This window comes from Drosophila teissieri, chromosome 3R (genome assembly GCF_016746235.2).
Source record: "Drosophila teissieri strain GT53w chromosome 3R, Prin_Dtei_1.1, whole genome shotgun sequence".
Classification (NCBI taxonomy): Eukaryota; Metazoa; Arthropoda; class Insecta; order Diptera; family Drosophilidae; genus Drosophila; species Drosophila teissieri.
Genome location: NC_053032.1, coordinates 20,084,652 through 20,102,647, shown reverse-complemented (window position 1 = coordinate 20,102,647; position 17,996 = coordinate 20,084,652). Strand labels below are relative to the sequence as shown.

Here is a 17,996-nt window from a genome sequence, read left to right as displayed (position 1 = left end):
TCTCTTCTTTCATCCGTTTAATGGGCCTTTTCGCTTGCCAATGGTTTTGCTTTCGCTTGTGTTTTCTTTTGAATTCTTTAACAATAAAATTGTAATTTTAGCGCTACACCTTACAGTTTAATAATCGCCGGTGTAGCATATCCATATATATATTATGCATATATATAAACAAAAATAACAGTGAACGTAATAATATGATGTATTATTGTATATTCTGATCTCCGGCACTAGACTGCGTTTGCTACTCAAGAATGGAGAACTCTAGCACTGAGACGAGGTTGATGTGTGATGATGGATTAAAACACTGCAGAGGATGGGAAAGATCGTGCAGCTATATAAGCAATTGCAGTCGAGTGCCTGGAGCAAGGACAATAGACATAGCTAGGCTACTGCTCTACATGGGGCTGGCTAATTAGTACCGGGTGTATAGATTGGGCAATCTGGGGGAGACGTAGTTCTCTGGGAGCTGTATCTGCTGTTCGTTATATTTTGTAACATCTCAGTTTGAAGATTTTGGGGTGTAATTTGATTACAAATTATTGAATTTGCTTCTCGCGCGCGTGTGTGCTTTACATTTTTTGCTCTTGATTAGTTTACAACGATCAACATAAATATATGCATATATCATTTGAAAATTGTTTAAAAAAAATATATATAAATGTAGTAAATCAAAGTTTGTAATACATAGGTAATAGTATTTTACAAGAAGGTTCTCTCATTTCGAAATAACATAGATACAATATTATCAATAGCATATACTTTTAACAAGAATTTCGCACTTTGCCTAAAACTGTCATTGTGTTTGTGTGTGTGTAGGGAAGGTGTAAGGTGTGTGTGTGTTTGTTGTGTGTGGAGTTTTGCGTGTTGTGTGTGAGAGCGAGAGTTTTGTGCAGAACAACAACTACGATTTAACCTCCGACTATGGAGTGATAAAACTCTCTCACCGACTCCTCGCAGAGTATTCATACAAGCAGCTGGGTTCGGGTGCGCTGGAAGTGGGGCAGTGGCCAGGCGGTGGTTGGCGGAACGGCAGGCGTTTCGAACACCGTGTCGCTCACCTGCCCAAAAGGCCCCCAGTTCCATCCCAGCTTCCCCATTCCCCACCGCCAACTAATAGCTACGCTTAGGTTTAGCTGTCGCTGCTGCTGCAAACGTTTCGAACGCGGGCCCCGCTCGCGGCCACGCCCACTGGCGGCGCCTACGTGCTGAAGCCCCTTTCGTAGGGACTCTTCACGTCCGTGTGCCGCGTGTGCAGGTTGATTGTTGGCCCGGCGGGTCGCGTCGACAGCTCGCACACCGTCTTAATGGCACCGGAGGTATTGACCGAGGTCGGAGCGGAGTGCAGGGTCGCTGCGGTGTCCTTCTCCTTCGTCGCCTCGCGATTCTGATCGATCTGCTCCTCATCCGTAGTCCTGGGCAGCACGTAGTCCGCTTTGCGGGGCTCCGAACTGCCCGTAATTGACGATTTGTACTGATCAGCGTCCAAGCCGCACAGATAAAACTTGAAGAACTCGTACGTCGACCAGCAGATGGCCGTGGCGGGCATGGAGTACAGAACGCGGGCGGTCATGCCCCTGAAGAAGCCCAATGGACCGGCCATGTAGTAGATCTGTAAGTGGTTAAAGTTCATTGTACATAAAGTTTCATTTAAGCTGGCGTGACCTATAACCTTTTCAGGCAATTAAAAATAGTGAAGTACGATTTACGGCAATTGTCGAAACATTTGGAAGTCTAGAAGCAGTTGCTTAAGTTCTAATAGCACCATATTCACCTTTCGACTGGCCTCAATCATGCCGCGCGTCAGTCCAGTCTCCTGAGTATTCAGTAGCGTCTTGATCACGTCCAGGGGCGTGGTTACAGCCGCCGCACAGGCACCGGCTGCTGCACCCGCTGCCATGTGCACTGGTGGATTGTATTTGCGTTCCAGGTTCAACTGCAAGGCACACGAATATCATCAGTTATTGCAAAGATAAGTTCGTTGTTTTACTTACTTTGTTCTGGAAAAACTCGTATGTGGTAAAATGTATTGTCTGATATGGTAGATTCATGACCAGCTGTGTGCCGTATGCCCTGTAGAAGGCCTTGAAGCCCTCCTTCTTGTAGATATCCCGTACGCAGGATACCACCGATGTGTAGGGTGAGTTGTACATCTGCATCCGCTGCTTGATCACATCCGTGGGACTAGAGATGGCGTCGTGTATGAGGGTGGCCACCACTCCCGAAATCACTGCAATGGTTAAGGTTGATTAGAGGCCTTCGGCGTAGGATAATATCAAAACCTTACCATAGTTGAGGTTTCTCACTGATGTGAACTTGGCCGTGAGCTCCTTGGTCATCTCGTAGGCGGCGAAGTACAGCGAGTGCGCTGGTCCCGCACCCAGAACCACAGCACTGGCTCCCCGAACGGGTCTGCAAGTCGGAGGTTACAGTGATCACTCGATATGATATACCTTTCGCACCACTCACCTCAGCAAGCCCTCACGCGTGATCATGTTCCGAAGGGTGGACACAATGTTCATGTTTTGTGTGGGCGGTGAAAGACTTTGCATTCGCGTCTAAAAGTGGGCAATAATAAAACGTTTAAAATAATTATATTTATATTTACATTGTGCATTTCACAATGGGCTGTCGCAGTACTTGTTATTTAATTTACTTATTGTTTGTCCCAGATTAAAGTGGTTAAAGTGGTGCGTCAGAGTTACTAACTTTTTCTCTGATAATACATCAAAAACTCAGATTAAGTCAAGGGAAGTTAGGCGAAAAGACTCGTTTGTGGCTATTCTTCTGCAAGTCATGGTTACTCATGACATACAATACGGAACCCAACTCAATTGTCGGGGGTATCCAATATTCATTTCACTTGCTGACATTGTCAAGACCTCAGAACGTGCTCTCATCATGATTTGTGATTCAGAATTGATGTGGTGATTCCCGAAACTATTTCAATCTGGCGCAGCAGTTGCAGTCGACGAGAATCGAATTGTGCAATGTGGCAGCGAAAAGGAACAATAATTGTTTCAAGAAACTATTAAGCATTTTGTTTGGGCTATTAAACTTTTCTGGGCTTGTTAATTGGCAGTAGATAAGAACTATAATCTGTACACAATACCAGGGACTAATAACCGATATCAATGCAATATACAAATATATAATTGTGCGCTTGCCGGCAAAACTTTCGCTGATTTACAAGCCAGTCAGTCAGTCAGTCACTCGGGGCCTACAGATTTGCAGTTGCCTACGTATTTAACGATTGCACATGTACATTGTATCTGTATATACTTAATTGTATTTATTTAAAGGCGTGCCTGCCGCGCACTCAAGTCGGAATTGTATCTGGGAACAGAGAGCAGCAGCATCCATATTGTAAATTACGGAGGCGCTGGCTTGGCGATGCAGATAAGATTCCCTGGAATACAGCCCAACTGCATTTATCTATCTGCCGGCTGGCTGCTGCTATCAATAACAAGTCAACAAAGCAATCCAAGGTGAAAAGTAGCCTCTCGAGTGGGGGAAACCTAATTAAAGGGTGCTACGACGACCTGATAGAAGTTTCCATTACATAAATGCTACAATAGAACTGGGTTCGAAGAGATGGCGGAGTCAACATGATTCATTCGTCCCGATGGTGGGTGGCGTGATAAGAGAAATAAGCAGCTTCAATTGGTGTCCAATTAGGGTTTCCGCTTTGGCTTTCAGAACTTCACGAAATTAGCTCGTCAAACGGACTGTGTCCAGACTCTAGATTATAATGATGACGCCGGGAATCCCGGCCAGGCTTTAAACTGGCAACCAACTGCCTGCCGGCTGTCACTTGCGCGATTGACACATGTGGCCACAAAAATCAATAAATGCTCGAGCCACCAGCCAGCTGAGTGAAATACAACGAAACAAGAATCGGTCAATAATAGGTATTGAATGCGTGGTGTACATATCTATAGCACTATACATATCTATATATAAGCATATATATATTTGCGGCGAACGTCATTACGAGGTAGGAAGGTAGGCAAGTACATTTGCATATGTTTAAGTGGCGAACCTGTGTACTTGGCCCTACCGAATATTTAGGAGAACGCTGAGAACGCTTCACCAATGGGAGCTGCTAGTCCATTTAGCGAAATGAAAAACACTGGGACTAATCTTATCGCGGAAGCATAAACCAATGGAACGTGCTTTGATAAGCGCACAGAGTGGCTATGTGGCTATCTGGCTATACCACCCAGAGCTCTTAATGAGGAACGCAACTCTTGGTTGCACTCGAGACGTGGGGAATTACATCACGATTATGCCGAAGCAGCGGCGGCACACACAAAATTCCGATTGATAGTGAGGTTAGGTCGGGTTATGTTCATGCTGCTCCTCCGATTACCAAGCGGCAATGCAGTCTCACCTTGACGGAGTCCAGCGGATACATGACCACATGCTCCAGCACGCCCGCAATTGCGCCCGCCGTCATATTGACACCCACACTGGTGGTGGGCAGCGATTCGTAGTCGTCGATGTTCATGGTGGATCCGATCCGTTGCCGATCCGAACTGTTTCAAGTGTTGGGGGCTGGTGCTGCAGCTATGACTATCGACTGTGCGCTAATGTTGTGGTTGTGCCCTTGCAGTCGCTGCTCCTCTTACGACAACCTGCAAATCCGGACCAGTTCTGCCAAGTTGCAGATGCAGTTGCAGTTGCAGATGCAGAGCCGCTTTCTCCGCTGGGACCGGGTCGCTCCGCCTGGCGAAGATCGGCGTTGGTTTGCGGGCAACTTTTGGCCGGCGTATGTTGGGCACGGTGCAATTTTGTTGTATAACACGGATATCACGACGATACACGGACGCACGGGCGGGTGGTTTTCGGGGGGGTGGTGCTGGCGGTGGTGATGGTGCAGAGTGTACGCGTGAGGTGGTGTTATGCGAAACTGCTAATTGACACTGCGGCTGCTGGCCTGCTAGTACTGCTGCTGCACGACTAGCATACAGACGACATAGAGACGATTCTCCGATTCCCCGATTCAACGAGATTCACGCGATTTCGGAGCGAAGAAGCGATTTCTGGTTTAGTTGCCCGCGGATGAACTGCTGCTGCTGGAGTGGCGGCTCCGGATCGGTTGTTTTCTGGATATATACGAGTTGGTTGTAGGCGGATTGTGGCCGAAACGGAATTTTGGTTGGGTCGGTGTTTGGCAACTCACGCAAATGTTGAATGATTACAGGCAATCATTAAATTTCGCCCAATAAACAAGCCTCGTGCCCAGAGTGACCGCGGCGGGTACGTCGCGAAATACCAAAGGGCTCGTTTAAAAATACCAGGCCACGTCCAGATATGCCACCCACATGTGGGTGCGGAACTTTAATTACGCAGAAAATAAAACATACTAGAAAACTACCAACATTAAAATAATTAACTTAACTTTATTTTATTAACTGATCTGTACAGAATCATATGTTTTTATCATATTATATGGAACAAAAAGTATTACTTGATCTTTGTTAACATTTCAAACCTAAGTAAAACTTCATAAATATTTGTATCATCATTCCATAGAAACATCCAGAAATTTTCAAATATCCACATATCTCGTTAATCTTAAAAAGTTAAATGTATGTGCGAAGATAATACTGAACTGTCCGAAGCATTAATTTCTTTTTGTCGTGAAGCTTAAACAGATTAAAGAATACTTATTCGCTCGAAATAAATATCATATATTTTCGACTGCAAAGTCCCTTTGGAAAGCTTCATACATATTTAAGAATGCAAGATATAATAAAATAAACAGTAAAGTTTTGAACCTAAACCCATTTTTAAGCAAAGCCCCAAATAGATTGTAAGAATGTATAAGCAAAAAACATTAAAACTTTACATTTTTAAATGATCTCATATGGACACTATTTTCGTGCTCTATGCTGTAGATATATCCATCTTCCAGGGCAGTTTTTGGTATTTCTTTACAAAGCACTTCGAATATTCCAGCGCCGCAAAACGGTCACTCTGCGAGGCATTTAAAGGCGTTCCAGCCGTGCGTCGGCGTCAGTAAAAAAAAATCAAAGCAGGCGTCGCAAGTGCGGATTAATTTATTGCATCTGTTATTCGTGACGTGGCCTTTCGCCGGACCAACAGATAGCTCGTCCTCCGTAAATCAAGCTACCACCGATCATGAAGTACTTTTTGCTGTTGGGCCTGCTGCTCTTAGCAGGTAAGTGTCCGCATTTGCCACGCCGCCATGAACCGGTGTTTTAACCTAATTAATTGGCGTCTGATTCGCTTTCGCTAGGCGTCAATCAGATCGCCGCCGCTGAGGAAGAGGCCGCAACTGAGACCATCGACCTGGATCTGGGCTCCTTCAAGGAGGGCTCCCGCACCGGTACGTAGATACGCCCCCTGCCGACGAGTTGGGCGAGTTTTGTTTGGTACACGTCAGCGTTGCGATAACCGCCCCCTTTTTCCATTTCCAATCCCAATCCCGCAGATGCCGAGACTCTGAAGCGTGAAGAGGAGGCCATCCAACTAGACGGTCTGAACGTGGCGCAACTGAAGGAGATTCGCGAGAAGGTGGGTTCATGCCAGGTCATTCACTAGGTACACGTATGAACGGGAGTTCCTTTCCCTTTTTCTTTGTCTTTTGTCGTATGCAGGCCGAGAAGTTCACTTTCCAAACCGAGGTGAACCGCATGATGAAGCTGATCATCAACTCGCTGTACCGCAACAAGGAGATCTTCCTGCGTGAATTGATATCCAACGCCTCCGATGCCATCGACAAGATCCGCCTCCTGGCTCTGTCCAACAGCAAGGAGCTGGACAGTAATCCGGAGCTGCATATCCGCATCAAGGCCGACAAGGAGAACAAGGCGCTGCACATCATGGACTCTGGCATCGGCATGACCCACCAGGATCTGATCAATAACCTGGGCACAATCGCCAAGTCCGGCACTGCCGATTTCCTGGCCAAGATGCAGGATCCCAGCAAGTCGGAGGGACTAGATATGAACGACATGATTGGACAGTTCGGTGTGGGTTTCTACTCCGCTTTCCTGGTCGCTGATCGTGTGGTGGTGACCACCAAGCACAACGACGACAAGCAGTACATCTGGGAGTCTGACGCCAACAGCTTCAGCATCATCGAAGATCCTCGTGGCGATACTCTGAAGCGAGGATCCGTGATCTCGCTGTACCTGAAGGAAGAAGCCCAGGACTTCCTCGAGGAGGATACCGTTCGCGAGCTCATCCGCAAGTACTCGCAGTTCATCAACTTCCCCATCCGCATGTGGTCCAGCAAGACTGTCGACGAGGAGGTGCCCGTGGAGGAGGAGGCAAAGCCCGAGAAGAGCGAGGATGACGTGGAGGATGAGGACGCCAAGGTTGAGGAGGCCGAGGATGAGAAGCCCAAGACCAAGAAGGTATCGAAGACCACCTGGGACTGGACCCTAATTAACGACAGCAAGCCCATCTGGACGCGCAAGCCCGCCGAAGTGAAGGAGGATGAGTACACTAGCTTCTACAAGAGTCTGACCAAGGACTCCAGCGAGCCGCTGACCCAGACGCATTTCATCGCCGAGGGTGAGGTGACCTTTAAGAGTTTGCTCTACGTGCCCAAGGTGCAGCCATCAGAGTCCTTCAACCGCTACGGAACCAAGTCCGACAACATCAAGCTGTATGTGCGCCGTGTTTTCATCACCGATGAGTTCAACGACATGATGCCCAACTACCTGAGCTTCATCCGCGGTGTCGTCGACTCCGATGATCTGCCCCTGAACGTTTCCCGCGAAACTCTGCAGCAACACAAGCTGATTAAGGTGATCAAGAAGAAGCTGGTCCGCAAGGTTCTCGATATGCTGAAGAAGATCGACAAGGAGGCTTACGAGAAGTTCTGGAAGGAGTTCTCCACCAAGTAAGTGTTGCTTGCTAGAAATTAAGAAACGATCATGCTAAAACGGGGAATTATTTATGGATCATGCTGATAAGAATTTCCGCAGAATCCATTATAATATTGACCAAAGTGTGACGTGTATTCTTCTTTGCCAGCCTTTTATTTTATATAGTTTGTTGCTTTAAAGAATTTTGCGCAGATAAGATAAGGGAACCCACGTAATATTATAATATTGACCATGGTGACGTGTAAAGTTTTTACTAATGCATAATTATATTAAATATGGTAATATATTTTAGTAAATGTAGTATCTCATTAACTATGATAATTAATTGTTCGATTTTTTTTGCTAATCATTACTTGAATTACTCATTGCAGCATCAAATTGGGCGTGATGGAGGATCCAAGCAACCGATCGCGTCTCGCCAAGCTGCTCCGCTTCCAGACCTCCAACGGCAAGGGCGTTACCTCGCTGGCCGAGTACAAGGAGCGCATGAAGGCCAAGCAGGAGCACATCTACTACATCGCTGGTGCCAACCGCGCTGAGGTCGAGAAGTCGCCCTTCGTTGAGCGTCTGCTGAGCAAGGGATACGAGGTGCTCTATCTGGTGGAGGCCGTCGATGAGTACTGCATCTCCGCCCTGCCCGAGTTCGATGGCAAGAAGTTCCAGAACGTGGCCAAGGAGGGATTCCAGCTTAACGAGTCCGAGAAGAGCAAGAAGAATTTCGAGTCGCTGAAGAGCACCTTCGAGCCGCTGGTCAAGTGGCTGAACGATGTGGCACTCAAGGATCAGATCTCCAAGGCCCAGGTTTCTGAGCGTCTGAGCAACTCTCCATGCGCCCTGGTGGCCGGCGTCTTCGGCTGGACCGGCAACATGGAGCGTCTGGCCATGTCCAACGCCCACCAGAAGTCCGACGATCCTCAGCGCACCTACTACCTCAACCAGAAGAAGACACTCGAGATCAATCCCAGGCATCCGCTGATGCGCGAGCTGTTGCGCCGCGTGGAGGCCGACGAGGCTGATGACACCGCCAAGGACATGGCTGTGATGATGTTCCGCACCGCCACCCTGCGATCGGGATACATGCTCCAGGAGACTTCGCAGTTCGCCGACAGTATTGAGCAGATGCTACGCCAAACCTTGGGTGTCTCCCAGGACGAACAGGTGGAGTTCGATGAGGATGAGGAGGATGATGCCGAGGAGACCGCCACCGGCAGCCAGGAGGGCGCCAACGCCGATGATGAGGATGAGGAGCAGCAGCACGACGAGCTGTAAACTACTTCACCCACTGTCCACATAGATTGTACATAAGAGTGTGAAGGTCAGACTGAGTTTTAAATAGCCACCGGGTGGCCGGGCGCTCCATCAACATTACACCCTAGATTCTAAGTAAAGTAATTTCGTAGTCCTTCGCCCACGTTGTCATCCCCGCCAGTCGCCCAGAGAGCGCTCCATTACAGCCGGCACACTCAGCATTTCGGTTGCTCAAGCGTTTTCTTTTTTCGAAAGCAAATGAATTATGTATTTATACAATGTAATATGCTTAGTACAGAAAAGATTCCAATCAAACTAAATAAAGACAAATGAATTTAAACAAATGCCTGTTTTATATGGCGCGTAATGGTAATTTGTCCGCAATCGGATGCTAAACAATAGGTCTATCAAATACAAATAACGAAATGGATAAGTTCAGTCAAGGTCGGAACTCAGCGGCTCATCGTTCAGGGCCTTCAAGTAAGTGTTGTACTTCATTTGGTCTCGGATCTGCTGCACGGCCTCCGAGTGCGATAGCTTGTATGTGTCCATAAAGAGGCGCACTATCCACAGCGGGAGCAGACCGTTTACCAGGAGCGCCGTGTGGTTCTGCTGATCGGGAAGTGTTAGGACATATGCGATTCCAGGGCGCCCCAAACTTACGCTTCGACTGCTGTAGACCTCGCCCAGTTTCTTGAGCATCTGCTGATGAATGCCCTTGCTTAGTATGTCAATGATGTCCATGTGGGCAATGTTCATGTAGTGACTGGTGCGCGGCTTGAACTCGCGCTCCTTGAACAGCTTATCGAAGTCACTGCGATAGCTCTCGAACGTATTCAGGACCTCGTCTTCGCCCATTTTTTCCAAGAGTCTAAGACAATCAAAAGATCGCAGGTTGGAAGGCACTTTCGTATACGCTTTATTTTCATCTAGTCAGCATCACTTACAAAATCTTAACTTCGCGCGGCCTGGGCATGTCCAGCATGCTGTCCAGCCGCTGCAGTGCATCGAATCGTGCCCCGTCCATCTGCTCCACCTTGAAACCCTTGGCAGGCAGTGGCGATACCCGTTTCACCTTGGGCTTGGGTCCTTTGCTCTTGCTGCTCTTTGTCTCGCTGAAAGGGCACCCAGGGAAATGATTAACACTGGTCATTACAGCACAGTTTCTGTGTCGTACCCTACTACAAAGTTTTTAAATCGACTCGGGCGTATGGGCGATCGGCCGGAGCGGCGTGCAGGCTTGGACTCAACCGAGCTGGCTCTGGAATTCCTGCGAATATACCAATACGCTCTTAATCCTCTCACATCCTTCCATCTTAACTCACCGCTGCACTGGACTGTGAGATCGTTTCAAGCGGCTGCTTTGCTGCGAGGAACTGGCGCTGCTGGAAGCCTTATCCTTTTGGCCACCCTGGGAAATGGACCTTCGCTCGCGTTTGATCTTGGTTGGTAGGCTGGTGGAAATCTTATCATCTTCGTCGTCAGCGTCTATGTGCCTGGGCTTTGATTGCGTTCTAAGGGGATTGGAAAATACATTTAAATGCATTCAACTTCTGTGCATAAGATGTTAAAAGTGCAAAGGTGGCGTAAAGCTATAGACATGTAGACATAAAATTGGAGTCCATAAACGGCACCAAAAACGGTATTAAAATTATGAGGTTCTTGTGTTACTTGGGGGACAAACTTATAGGGTCCTAATTGCACGGTTTCCTACCCAGCTTTTGGCTTAGATCCCGAGTTTGCTACCACGCTCTTGCTGGAAACGGGTCTGGTGCCATTGGTTTCTGCCTCCGTGGCAAGTTTGCGCTTGGCCGGTATGACGCCCACAATGGTGGTGTCCTCATGGGTGATGTACTGCAGCTGAATGTCTAGGCAGAGACTCCTGGAGCTGGACTCCGCACCCGCCAGAAGTGCAAGCGTTGCAGGATGCGGCTTATCGGTGGCCTGGACGCGCACGTTGATGTGATCGATTATGAGCTCGGTGTCCAGCTTGAAGGCATCCTGCCACTGCTTGAGGTTCTCGAACAGACGCCACAGCCCACTCTCAATCCTGCTCCAGCGATCCGCCGTCATCCAATGGAAGACATTCTTCGGTTCCCGCTCAAAATGGGTCACAGGTGTCGGCAGAACTTTGACGCTGCAGACGACGCGGTGCTTCTTGTACTGAAAGGAGAACGGCTTCAGGACACGCCGGATTACACGTATTAGTAGTTCTTACTTGGTATATTTGCGAAACTAGTTGGCAATCGCCGATGGCGGAAAAAGACATTTTTACAAAATTACTATGCGTCCTGGTGTGACCGTCGTCGCTGACAGACACAACAACAATACTCTTGGCGAGTCTTTTGGCCACACTGCGAGCGCTGTGATTGTCAATCGATTGTATTGCCTATCGACATTTAGGCGCCAAAATTTCAATTAAACAGAATTCAATGATAAGCTTGCTAAGTTTCATTTATATTTATTATCAAAATGTTATATATATGACAAGCTTTAATTTTGCATTTTAAAACAAATTTCGGCAAAAGAAACTATAAATATAATTTATAAACACAACTAATATAAAAGTAGTTATTACTATAAATAGGGTCGTACTTCTTTGTATTAAAAAACTGAAGAGATGAAACCAAAAACTTTAGAACTCAATTGTGTAAGTGACAAAAGTGACGATTTTGAAACCATAACTGAGAAATGTTTTCAATCTGAATGAATGAGGCACCACTCAATGAATCTCCCAGAACTTACAAATCCTTATCACCAGCAGCGTGTGGCTTAGGTCAAGTCTTGGCAAGTCAAGTCTTGACTACACAGTGCAGCAAAATCATTCCTATGCCTCGAAAGTGTTTGATCAAATACTAATATGCCTGGAGTGATAGTTTAGCTGCCCATGACCTCCTTAACATTGTGCAAAACAGTGGCTTAGAATGCGCGCTATAGATGGTGAAAGTGTGCTCAACGACGTCATAGTGATGCCTGCTTTATAATCTCTGTTGTTCAGTGCTATAGGTCGAGATGGTTGCGAAAAAAGCACACGCTGTTGGGATCGGAGAGATGCCGCTGCTTGTTTAGTTCTCAATCGCGTTCCGGATTAGGCAGTCGAGCTGGTTGGGTTTTCCAAATAATCCGGGTCAATCGATCGTTCGCCGCACTACTTGATTATATTATACAAACTGCGTGTGTGCCCGGCGAATCGGTCCAATATGTTCTCAATCTCGGGATACTTTCGACTGCCCTTATGTACGCTGCTGGTTGGCATCGTGATCTGCGTGGTTCTGATGAGCGACTGCGAGGCTAGGAGTGTTGGGGATGCGTCCCATGAAAACACGATTACAGATGAGACGGCCGATTACCTTCGAACCCATGGCGCCATGATGAAGTCCTACATGAACTTAAGCGTCGACCCGTGCGATGACTTCTACGAGTATGCGTGCGGCAACTGGAAGAACGTGAAGCCTCCGCGGCAATCCTCCAATAGGCGAAACAATGTCATTGACATCAGCTACACGCTGACGGACGTGACGGAGCAGCTGCTGACCAGGACGCAATTGGCGGAGGCACTGAACGTGTCCGCCGAGCTCCTCGTTGCACAACGCTTCTACAATTCCTGCCTGGCGTCCGAGCTATTTCCGCACCCAGCTGCCGATCCCGCTTATCTATCGCTTATCAGGTCTATTGGTGGGTTTCCCGCCGTCGATAGAAGCGCTTGGAATGCCTCCAGCTTCAGTTGGTTCAACATGAGCGCCCATCTCACCAACTATGGCGGCCGTGGTCTGATCCACGAGGAAATTCTTCCGCAGCATCCCTTCCCCCCGTACTTTAAACTTCCGGAGCTGGGCTTCGACCACGTCGTCCACACCACCCACGTTGCCAATACGAGCTCGCGGGCCTACCAGCTCAACGAGAATCGCATGCGCGGCTACCTGAAGGCCTACAATCTCACCGATGATGAAATCTCTGCCGTGATCGATGGCGTCTTTGCATTTTGGACCGAGGCGCTCAGTATTGAGGATAAGTTTGAAGGCGATAAGGATAAGTGTGAATGGCTCAGTGAGATGAACGAGGTGCCACGATTTGGCCAATGGAGAAGCTACTATGAGATAGCCTGGAATGGGATTGACTTCCACAACGGCTCCTCTGGTGACGAATTCTGCGATTTTTACTATGTGGAGCTGGATAAGGTGTGCGCCAGGCATACGGAGGCGGTGGCCAACTATCTCGCCATGCGGCTCCTTTACCGCATGGACGACAAGCTGAAGGAGCCCAATGAGCCCAAGGACCTCAAGGATAACTGTCTGATGATCGTCCAGTTTTCGCTGCCGTATCTCTTCAACAGGCTCTACATGGCGGTGAGTTGAAAACGTGTGAAAATTAAGCTTTTCAATTGATATCAATTAACTTACGTGACTAATGCGGTTCCGCTTGCTTCGCAGGAGCACTTCACCGAGGAGAAACAGTCCGAGATCTCGGACATAGTGAACGAAATGCGAAAGGCCCAGCGACAGATCCTCGAGAATGTGGAGTGGTTGGACACGGAGACGCGGGCCGAGGCACTGAGCAAGGAGGCCGGCATCACGCCAGTGATTGGCAGCTACAAAAACGAAGAGCTATCGGACACTCTAATCCGAGAGATCAATAATCTGACCATTGTCGAAGGCAACTATGCCCAGACTTTGATCAATCTGCGAGTATTGGGCACGTATCTGCAACGCTACTATGGCTTCCATGCAGAGAGCATTCCCGAGGACACAAAGCCGCTGACACTGCTGGTCGGGATGCAGGTGAATGCCTTCTACTACAACCTGGATAACTCGGTCTACGTGATGGCGGGAATCCTGCATCCGCCTGCGTACCACCGCTCATGGCCCAACTCTTTGAAGTTTGGCACCATTGGCTACCTGATAGGTCACGAGCTCACCCATGGCTTCGATACGGAAGGCTCCAATTATGACAGCGAAAGTAAGGTACGCGACTGGTGGTCCACAAAGTCGGAGGCGGTGTTCCAGGAACGGGCTCAGTGCTATGTGGATCACTTCAACCAATACCTGATACCGGAAATCAACCAGACGATTCGTGGCAACGAAACGAGAGACGAGAACATAGCGGACGCCGGTGGGTTGAGGGGTGCACTCGCTGCCTACCGTAGCCACATGAAACAGCTTCAAAGAAGTGGGGAGGAAAACGAAACGTTGCCACCCAAGAACGAACAGATGCCCGGCCTTGACCTGTCGCCAGAGCAGCTCTTCTTCTTGGGATTCGCGCAGCTGTGGTGCGCCGACTACCAGCCGGAGCACTACTGGCAGGAGCTCACTGACGAACACACCGTCGATAAGTACCGGGTTCTAGGTGCCGTTTCGAACAACGACGATTTTGCTGGGGTCTACAAGTGCCCCCTGGGCAGTCCCATGCATCCAAAGGCTGAGAGCTGTCGGATCTGGTAGCCTTATGACACATATCAAGAAAACGATGTAAAATACTCTAGATGTTTCACTACAAAATAAAATAAATCATTAAAAATCGACTCTACCTTTTAAAGTTGTGTTATCTTGAAGATAATACACTGCAGTTTCTCCTTATTTAAACTGACTCGAATTCATCCACTTACTCTTAATAGTAAAGCTTTAAGGCATTCTTTATTTCTAATTGGTTTTAGTGGGCAACTTGTTCCGAGGATTTAAAGGCGTTGGGTCCCCGGTAATTCTCGACCAGCAGGGATTTGTACCGCCTCAGGTGGACGCTGAGTCCTTCCTCGCGTTCGCTGGCGGAGAGGATTGAGACGCGGGCCACGACCAGGTGAGAAGGATTCGATTGACTGAAGCCCCGGATTACGTCGATATCATCGCCGACTTCCAGCTACCAATGATAACTTATAAGATTGGATTTCTATTTATATGTATTCCTTACCTGTGCACTCTTTTTGGGCAGCTTTTTTCCATTGACGCGTATCTTGCTCTCGTAAAAATTAAGTTCTACTTTGCTGTGGGAGAAACAATATCATGGTTATTAGGGAAACTTTGGTGATCCTCGGCCAGTTCTTACTTTCTCGCCATGCCGAGACCAGCTTTCAGGAGCAGATCTGCGCGCAGTGAGTTCACCTTGGTCTTGACCACCTTCGAGTCCCGTTCATCCTTGAAATCCTCATCATCTTCGTCGTCGCTGTCCAAGTCATCCGACGCTCGCGAGGATTTCTTGTCGTACTTCCATGCGGAAACACTGGTGTGCAATGGAGCCTGTAGCCGTGAAGTGGTGGGGAGTATAGGTAAACTTCTGGTTCGAATTGGCGTCTTTAGGGATCTTCCTAGTCGTGCTATTTGACGTAAACTCCGGAGCATTTTGTGTGCGGCGCCTTAACAATTACGATAACAAACTGAATAACATAACCTAAAAACTACAGCTGATGCGGTTGCGTTGCCAACCATCTCTAGGACTTGGTGGCCTTTTTGCTGCGCTTCTTTTTGGGTTTCTTGTCGGGATTAGGACGTACTTGGTGGACAGTAAGAGGGCGGTAGTTCTGCAGATCTCCGGGCAGAAAGTCATCTTCATCTGGTTCCACCTCCATAGGCTTTGGGCTGGGCGACTTCTCCTTTTTGACTGGGTTATGTTTGACTCCTACTATCGGCTTTTTGCTTTTGGCTTTCATGGCCAAGTTACTTAGGGCATTGCCCAGTTTTTGGGTCTCCACTTGGACATCCACACGGTCGAGCCTTACAGAGGGTACGTCCGAAAAGCAGGATATGAAATCATCACCCCAATCCTTCTTTTCTTCCTTTCTTTCTGGTACCGCCGGCGTTTCTTCCTCTTTGCTTGGTTGGATTGTTTCGGGCTTCCTCTTGGGTTTCTTGTGCGTTTTTGGGGCTATCTGCTTGGCAGGCATGGGTGTCCTCTTTCGGGCAGTAATCCACTGTTCCAAGTCTTCGCTTATTGACTTCAAATCGGAGGGCAAGGCCAAGGAAAGCGCTCTTACTCCAAAGATTTCATGGGTAAGCTCCTCCAGCTTGGGCTGTGCGTAAATGGGAGCCGTAGGCACCTTGACGGATGCACTAGTGGCCATCAAACGGACGAGGTGAGCTGGTCGCAGGCTCAAGGAAATCAGTAGGCAGGAGAAACGCCGGGAGTTTATGGCGCGCAAGGAGCTCTCCAGGCCGAGATGTATGCCAAATCGAGTGGCAAATGATTTGGTTTCCCCGCCGCTGCTTTCAATTGCATTTTGCAGTATTTGGCGAAACTGCTGCACTTCCTCTTCCGATAACAGAGGGCTAAAATTTAACAAGCAACCTGTTGACTGTGCTTTTGATGATTTCTGCCCGCCTTACCTGTGCTGTTTGTAAGGATTGGCCAGAATATTGCGCAGCTTGGGCAGTACTTTCTTTTTGCCCTTGACTTCTTTCTGCTTTATGCTGGCCAAACTCATATTTACACTATAAATTAGTAATAAACTGTTAAGTTCTTCAGAAATCTCAAACAAAAATGTGTTTTGCTTTTTGCCAGTGTGACCACGTTCCTTTATTTAAAATAATCCACACCTGAAATCGCGTTGCCAATTATTGTAAGATAGCCAAATAAAACAACGGCTTTAATTTAAATTCAAAGTTTTTAATTTATTTTTTGCAATCATTTTCAGGACCAGTAAAGTTCGGGATCCGTGTCTGAAGTATACTTATATTTTCTCGGTCTTTGGCGAACAGAATCTCCGACGAAATTCAATTGCCTCGGTGTTGTGGTTTCTATTTGAGTTTGCACAGTTTCCGTTTTTGTTAAATTAAATACAAATGGAGTTGATAATGTAGAACTTTCCTCCTCTGTGCTGGCAATCACTGCATCCAGATACGATGTAGAAGTTTCCACGCCCGGAGTCGTGGCAATGATTTGCAGCAAGGATGTAGTTGATTCCGGAGTTTCAGTAGTTGATAATAATCCTTGTGTAGAGGTTTCTGATGCTTCAGTTGTAGGTTGAGCTGAGGATGCAAACGTGGATTTGATGGATTCTGTAGTGTAGTCAACAAATTTAGTTGTTGATTCCGCTAATCCTGTAAAAGCTGTAATCGTTTCTGTAGTTGCTGGTTCTGGCAATCCTGTAGTGCTTGAGTTGATTTCTATTTCTGTGGTAGTTTCCAAAATTTCTGTCCCTGTAAATTTCAGACTTAAAGTAGTCGTTGATTCCGGAATTTCTGTAGAACTTGGAACATTTTCTGTAGTAGTTTCTAGCCATCCTGTAGAATAATCTGCATTGCTTGTCGTTGATTCGGCGTATTCTGTACTCCTTGGATTTGTTTCTGTAGTTGAATCTGAGGATTCTACACTCGATGTTGTTGTGGAATATAAGGCTTGAGATTCAGGTGAACCTGTAGCTTCCGTGCTGGTGACTTCCGGCCAAGGCGTTGTCGTGGAATACCCAGTATACGTGGTTGTTTCGGGCGCCTCTGAAGTTGAATAACTTAATTCGGTTGTTGAATAATCCACCGACGAAGTTGTTGTAGATTCCTCAGTGGTATACTTCGCCGTTGTAGTAGATGCTTCCCCATTGAAGTAAGTAGTAGTTTCTTGTGGATTGGTGGTAGATTCTGCATTCGTGGCCATCGTGGTTGTGTCCCAAAAATCTCCATCGAATGGGTTGGTGAAATTTACGATGCGCGGCTTGTAGGGCTCGTAAATCTTAGCTTTATATGGCTTGTGGTTCTTGATGTAGTTCTTGGCTATGTTAATCCAGTCCTCGCGGCTAAGAATATCGTTTAGATTTCGGTTTGAGGCCACCAAATGTGCCATCAAAATCAGCAAACAAAATTTCATCATAATGATGCTGACGCCTTCGGTTGACACTTTCGACTAATTACCTTTGGCGACTGCAGTGCAATATAAACGGAAAGGTCTACCTACGTTTTTACTCCTATT

The 17,996-nt window shown here is 47.5% G+C and overlaps 7 protein-coding genes across 9 annotated transcripts; 2 read left to right on the top strand and 5 right to left on the bottom strand.

Annotated features, from left to right (window-relative positions):
* Positions 1 to 2: 2 nt before the first annotated feature.
* LOC122621988 (mitoferrin) lies at positions 3 to 5,261 on the bottom strand. 2 transcript variants are annotated; one of them, XM_043800058.1, is made up of 7 exons: positions 5,183 to 5,197; positions 4,391 to 5,105; positions 2,467 to 2,555; positions 2,285 to 2,409; positions 1,992 to 2,227; positions 1,772 to 1,933; positions 3 to 1,609 (listed from the first exon to the last, which is right to left on the bottom strand). In XM_043800058.1, exons 2-7 carry the CDS (start codon positions 4,505 to 4,507, stop codon positions 1,199 to 1,201), a joined length of 1,140 nt encoding a protein of 379 aa, XP_043655993.1. In that variant the 5' UTR covers positions 4,508 to 5,105; positions 5,183 to 5,197; the 3' UTR covers positions 3 to 1,198. The 2 variants fall into 2 exon arrangements, with proteins under 2 accessions (XP_043655993.1, XP_043655992.1); XM_043800057.1 differs by having other exon boundaries at positions 4,391 to 5,261.
* Positions 5,262 to 5,995: 734 nt separating this feature from the next.
* On the top strand, positions 5,996 to 9,450 carry LOC122621986 (endoplasmin). The gene is made up of 5 exons (XM_043800053.1): positions 5,996 to 6,184; positions 6,263 to 6,352; positions 6,458 to 6,540; positions 6,624 to 7,876; positions 8,234 to 9,450. Exons 1-5 carry the CDS (start codon positions 6,145 to 6,147, stop codon positions 9,129 to 9,131), a joined length of 2,364 nt encoding a protein of 787 aa, XP_043655988.1. The 5' UTR covers positions 5,996 to 6,144; the 3' UTR covers positions 9,132 to 9,450.
* Positions 9,445 to 11,484, bottom strand: LOC122621987 (uncharacterized protein CG4951). 2 transcript variants are annotated; one of them, XM_043800055.1, is made up of 7 exons: positions 11,329 to 11,484; positions 10,825 to 11,273; positions 10,436 to 10,624; positions 10,288 to 10,380; positions 10,058 to 10,225; positions 9,774 to 9,981; positions 9,445 to 9,722 (listed from the first exon to the last, which is right to left on the bottom strand). In XM_043800055.1, the coding sequence occupies exons 1-7, from the start codon at positions 11,377 to 11,379 to the stop codon at positions 9,546 to 9,548; spliced, it is 1,335 nt and encodes a 444-aa protein (XP_043655990.1). In that variant the 5' UTR covers positions 11,380 to 11,484; the 3' UTR covers positions 9,445 to 9,545. The 2 variants fall into 2 exon arrangements, with proteins under 2 accessions (XP_043655990.1, XP_043655991.1); XM_043800056.1 differs by having other exon boundaries at positions 9,445 to 9,719.
* Positions 11,485 to 11,754: 270 nt separating this feature from the next.
* LOC122619404 (membrane metallo-endopeptidase-like 1) lies at positions 11,755 to 14,622 on the top strand. The gene is made up of 2 exons (XM_043796324.1): positions 11,755 to 13,456; positions 13,541 to 14,622. The coding sequence occupies exons 1-2, from the start codon at positions 12,311 to 12,313 to the stop codon at positions 14,546 to 14,548; spliced, it is 2,154 nt and encodes a 717-aa protein (XP_043652259.1). The 5' UTR covers positions 11,755 to 12,310; the 3' UTR covers positions 14,549 to 14,622.
* A 92-nt stretch (positions 14,623 to 14,714) lies between these two features.
* LOC122619407 (mitochondrial transcription rescue factor 1) lies at positions 14,715 to 15,439 on the bottom strand. Its single transcript, XM_043796326.1, has 3 exons — positions 15,147 to 15,439; positions 15,012 to 15,084; positions 14,715 to 14,960 (listed from the first exon to the last, which is right to left on the bottom strand). The coding sequence occupies exons 1-3, from the start codon at positions 15,437 to 15,439 to the stop codon at positions 14,757 to 14,759; spliced, it is 570 nt and encodes a 189-aa protein (XP_043652261.1). The 3' UTR covers positions 14,715 to 14,756.
* Positions 15,440 to 15,528: 89 nt separating this feature from the next.
* LOC122619405 lies at positions 15,529 to 16,585 on the bottom strand. The gene is made up of 2 exons (XM_043796325.1): positions 16,421 to 16,585; positions 15,529 to 16,363 (listed from the first exon to the last, which is right to left on the bottom strand). Exons 1-2 carry the CDS (start codon positions 16,516 to 16,518, stop codon positions 15,529 to 15,531), a joined length of 933 nt encoding a protein of 310 aa, XP_043652260.1. The 5' UTR covers positions 16,519 to 16,585.
* A 139-nt stretch (positions 16,586 to 16,724) lies between these two features.
* On the bottom strand, positions 16,725 to 17,924 carry LOC122618906 (A-agglutinin anchorage subunit-like). Its single transcript, XM_043795501.1, has one exon. It carries the CDS (start codon positions 17,895 to 17,897, stop codon positions 16,725 to 16,727), a length of 1,173 nt encoding a protein of 390 aa, XP_043651436.1. The 5' UTR covers positions 17,898 to 17,924.
* Between the last annotated feature and the right edge of the window lie 72 nt (positions 17,925 to 17,996).

Coding starts and splice junctions, on each gene's coding strand:
- LOC122621987 (XM_043800055.1), bottom strand. CDS start 11,379: ATGTCTTTTTCCGCCATCGGCGATTGCCAACTAGTTTCGCAAATATAC. Junction 11,274..11,328: donor TAGTTTCGCAAATATACCAA/GTAAGAACTACT, acceptor TTCTCCTTTCAG/TACAAGAAGCACCGCGTCGT. Junction 9,723..9,773: donor AGGTCTACAGCAGTCGAAGC/GTAAGTTTGGGG, acceptor CTTCCCGATCAG/CAGAACCACACGGCGCTCCT.
- LOC122619407 (XM_043796326.1), bottom strand. CDS start 15,439: ATGCTCCGGAGTTTACGTCAAATAGCACGACTAGGAAGATCCCTAAAG. Junction 15,085..15,146: donor GGTCTCGGCATGGCGAGAAA/GTAAGAACTGGC, acceptor TTTCTCCCACAG/CAAAGTAGAACTTAATTTTT. Junction 14,961..15,011: donor TGCCCAAAAAGAGTGCACAG/GTAAGGAATACA, acceptor TATCATTGGTAG/CTGGAAGTCGGCGATGATAT.
- LOC122619405 (XM_043796325.1), bottom strand. CDS start 16,518: ATGAGTTTGGCCAGCATAAAGCAGAAAGAAGTCAAGGGCAAAAAGAAA. Junction 16,364..16,420: donor AATCCTTACAAACAGCACAG/GTAAGGCGGGCA, acceptor GTTAAATTTTAG/CCCTCTGTTATCGGAAGAGG.
- LOC122618906 (XM_043795501.1), bottom strand. CDS start 17,897: ATGATGAAATTTTGTTTGCTGATTTTGATGGCACATTTGGTGGCCTCA.
- LOC122621986 (XM_043800053.1), top strand. CDS start 6,145: ATGAAGTACTTTTTGCTGTTGGGCCTGCTGCTCTTAGCAG. Junction 6,185..6,262: donor GGGCCTGCTGCTCTTAGCAG/GTAAGTGTCCGC, acceptor CGCTTTCGCTAG/GCGTCAATCAGATCGCCGCC. Junction 7,877..8,233: donor TGGAAGGAGTTCTCCACCAA/GTAAGTGTTGCT, acceptor TACTCATTGCAG/CATCAAATTGGGCGTGATGG.
- LOC122621988 (XM_043800057.1), bottom strand. CDS start 4,507: ATGAACATCGACGACTACGAATCGCTGCCCACCACCAGTGTGGGTGTC. Junction 1,934..1,991: donor ACGAGTTTTTCCAGAACAAA/GTAAGTAAAACA, acceptor TGTGCCTTGCAG/TTGAACCTGGAACGCAAATA. Junction 1,610..1,771: donor TGATTGAGGCCAGTCGAAAG/GTGAATATGGTG, acceptor AACCACTTACAG/ATCTACTACATGGCCGGTCC.
- LOC122619404 (XM_043796324.1), top strand. CDS start 12,311: ATGTTCTCAATCTCGGGATACTTTCGACTGCCCTTATGTACGCTGCTG. Junction 13,457..13,540: donor TCAACAGGCTCTACATGGCG/GTGAGTTGAAAA, acceptor CTTGCTTCGCAG/GAGCACTTCACCGAGGAGAA.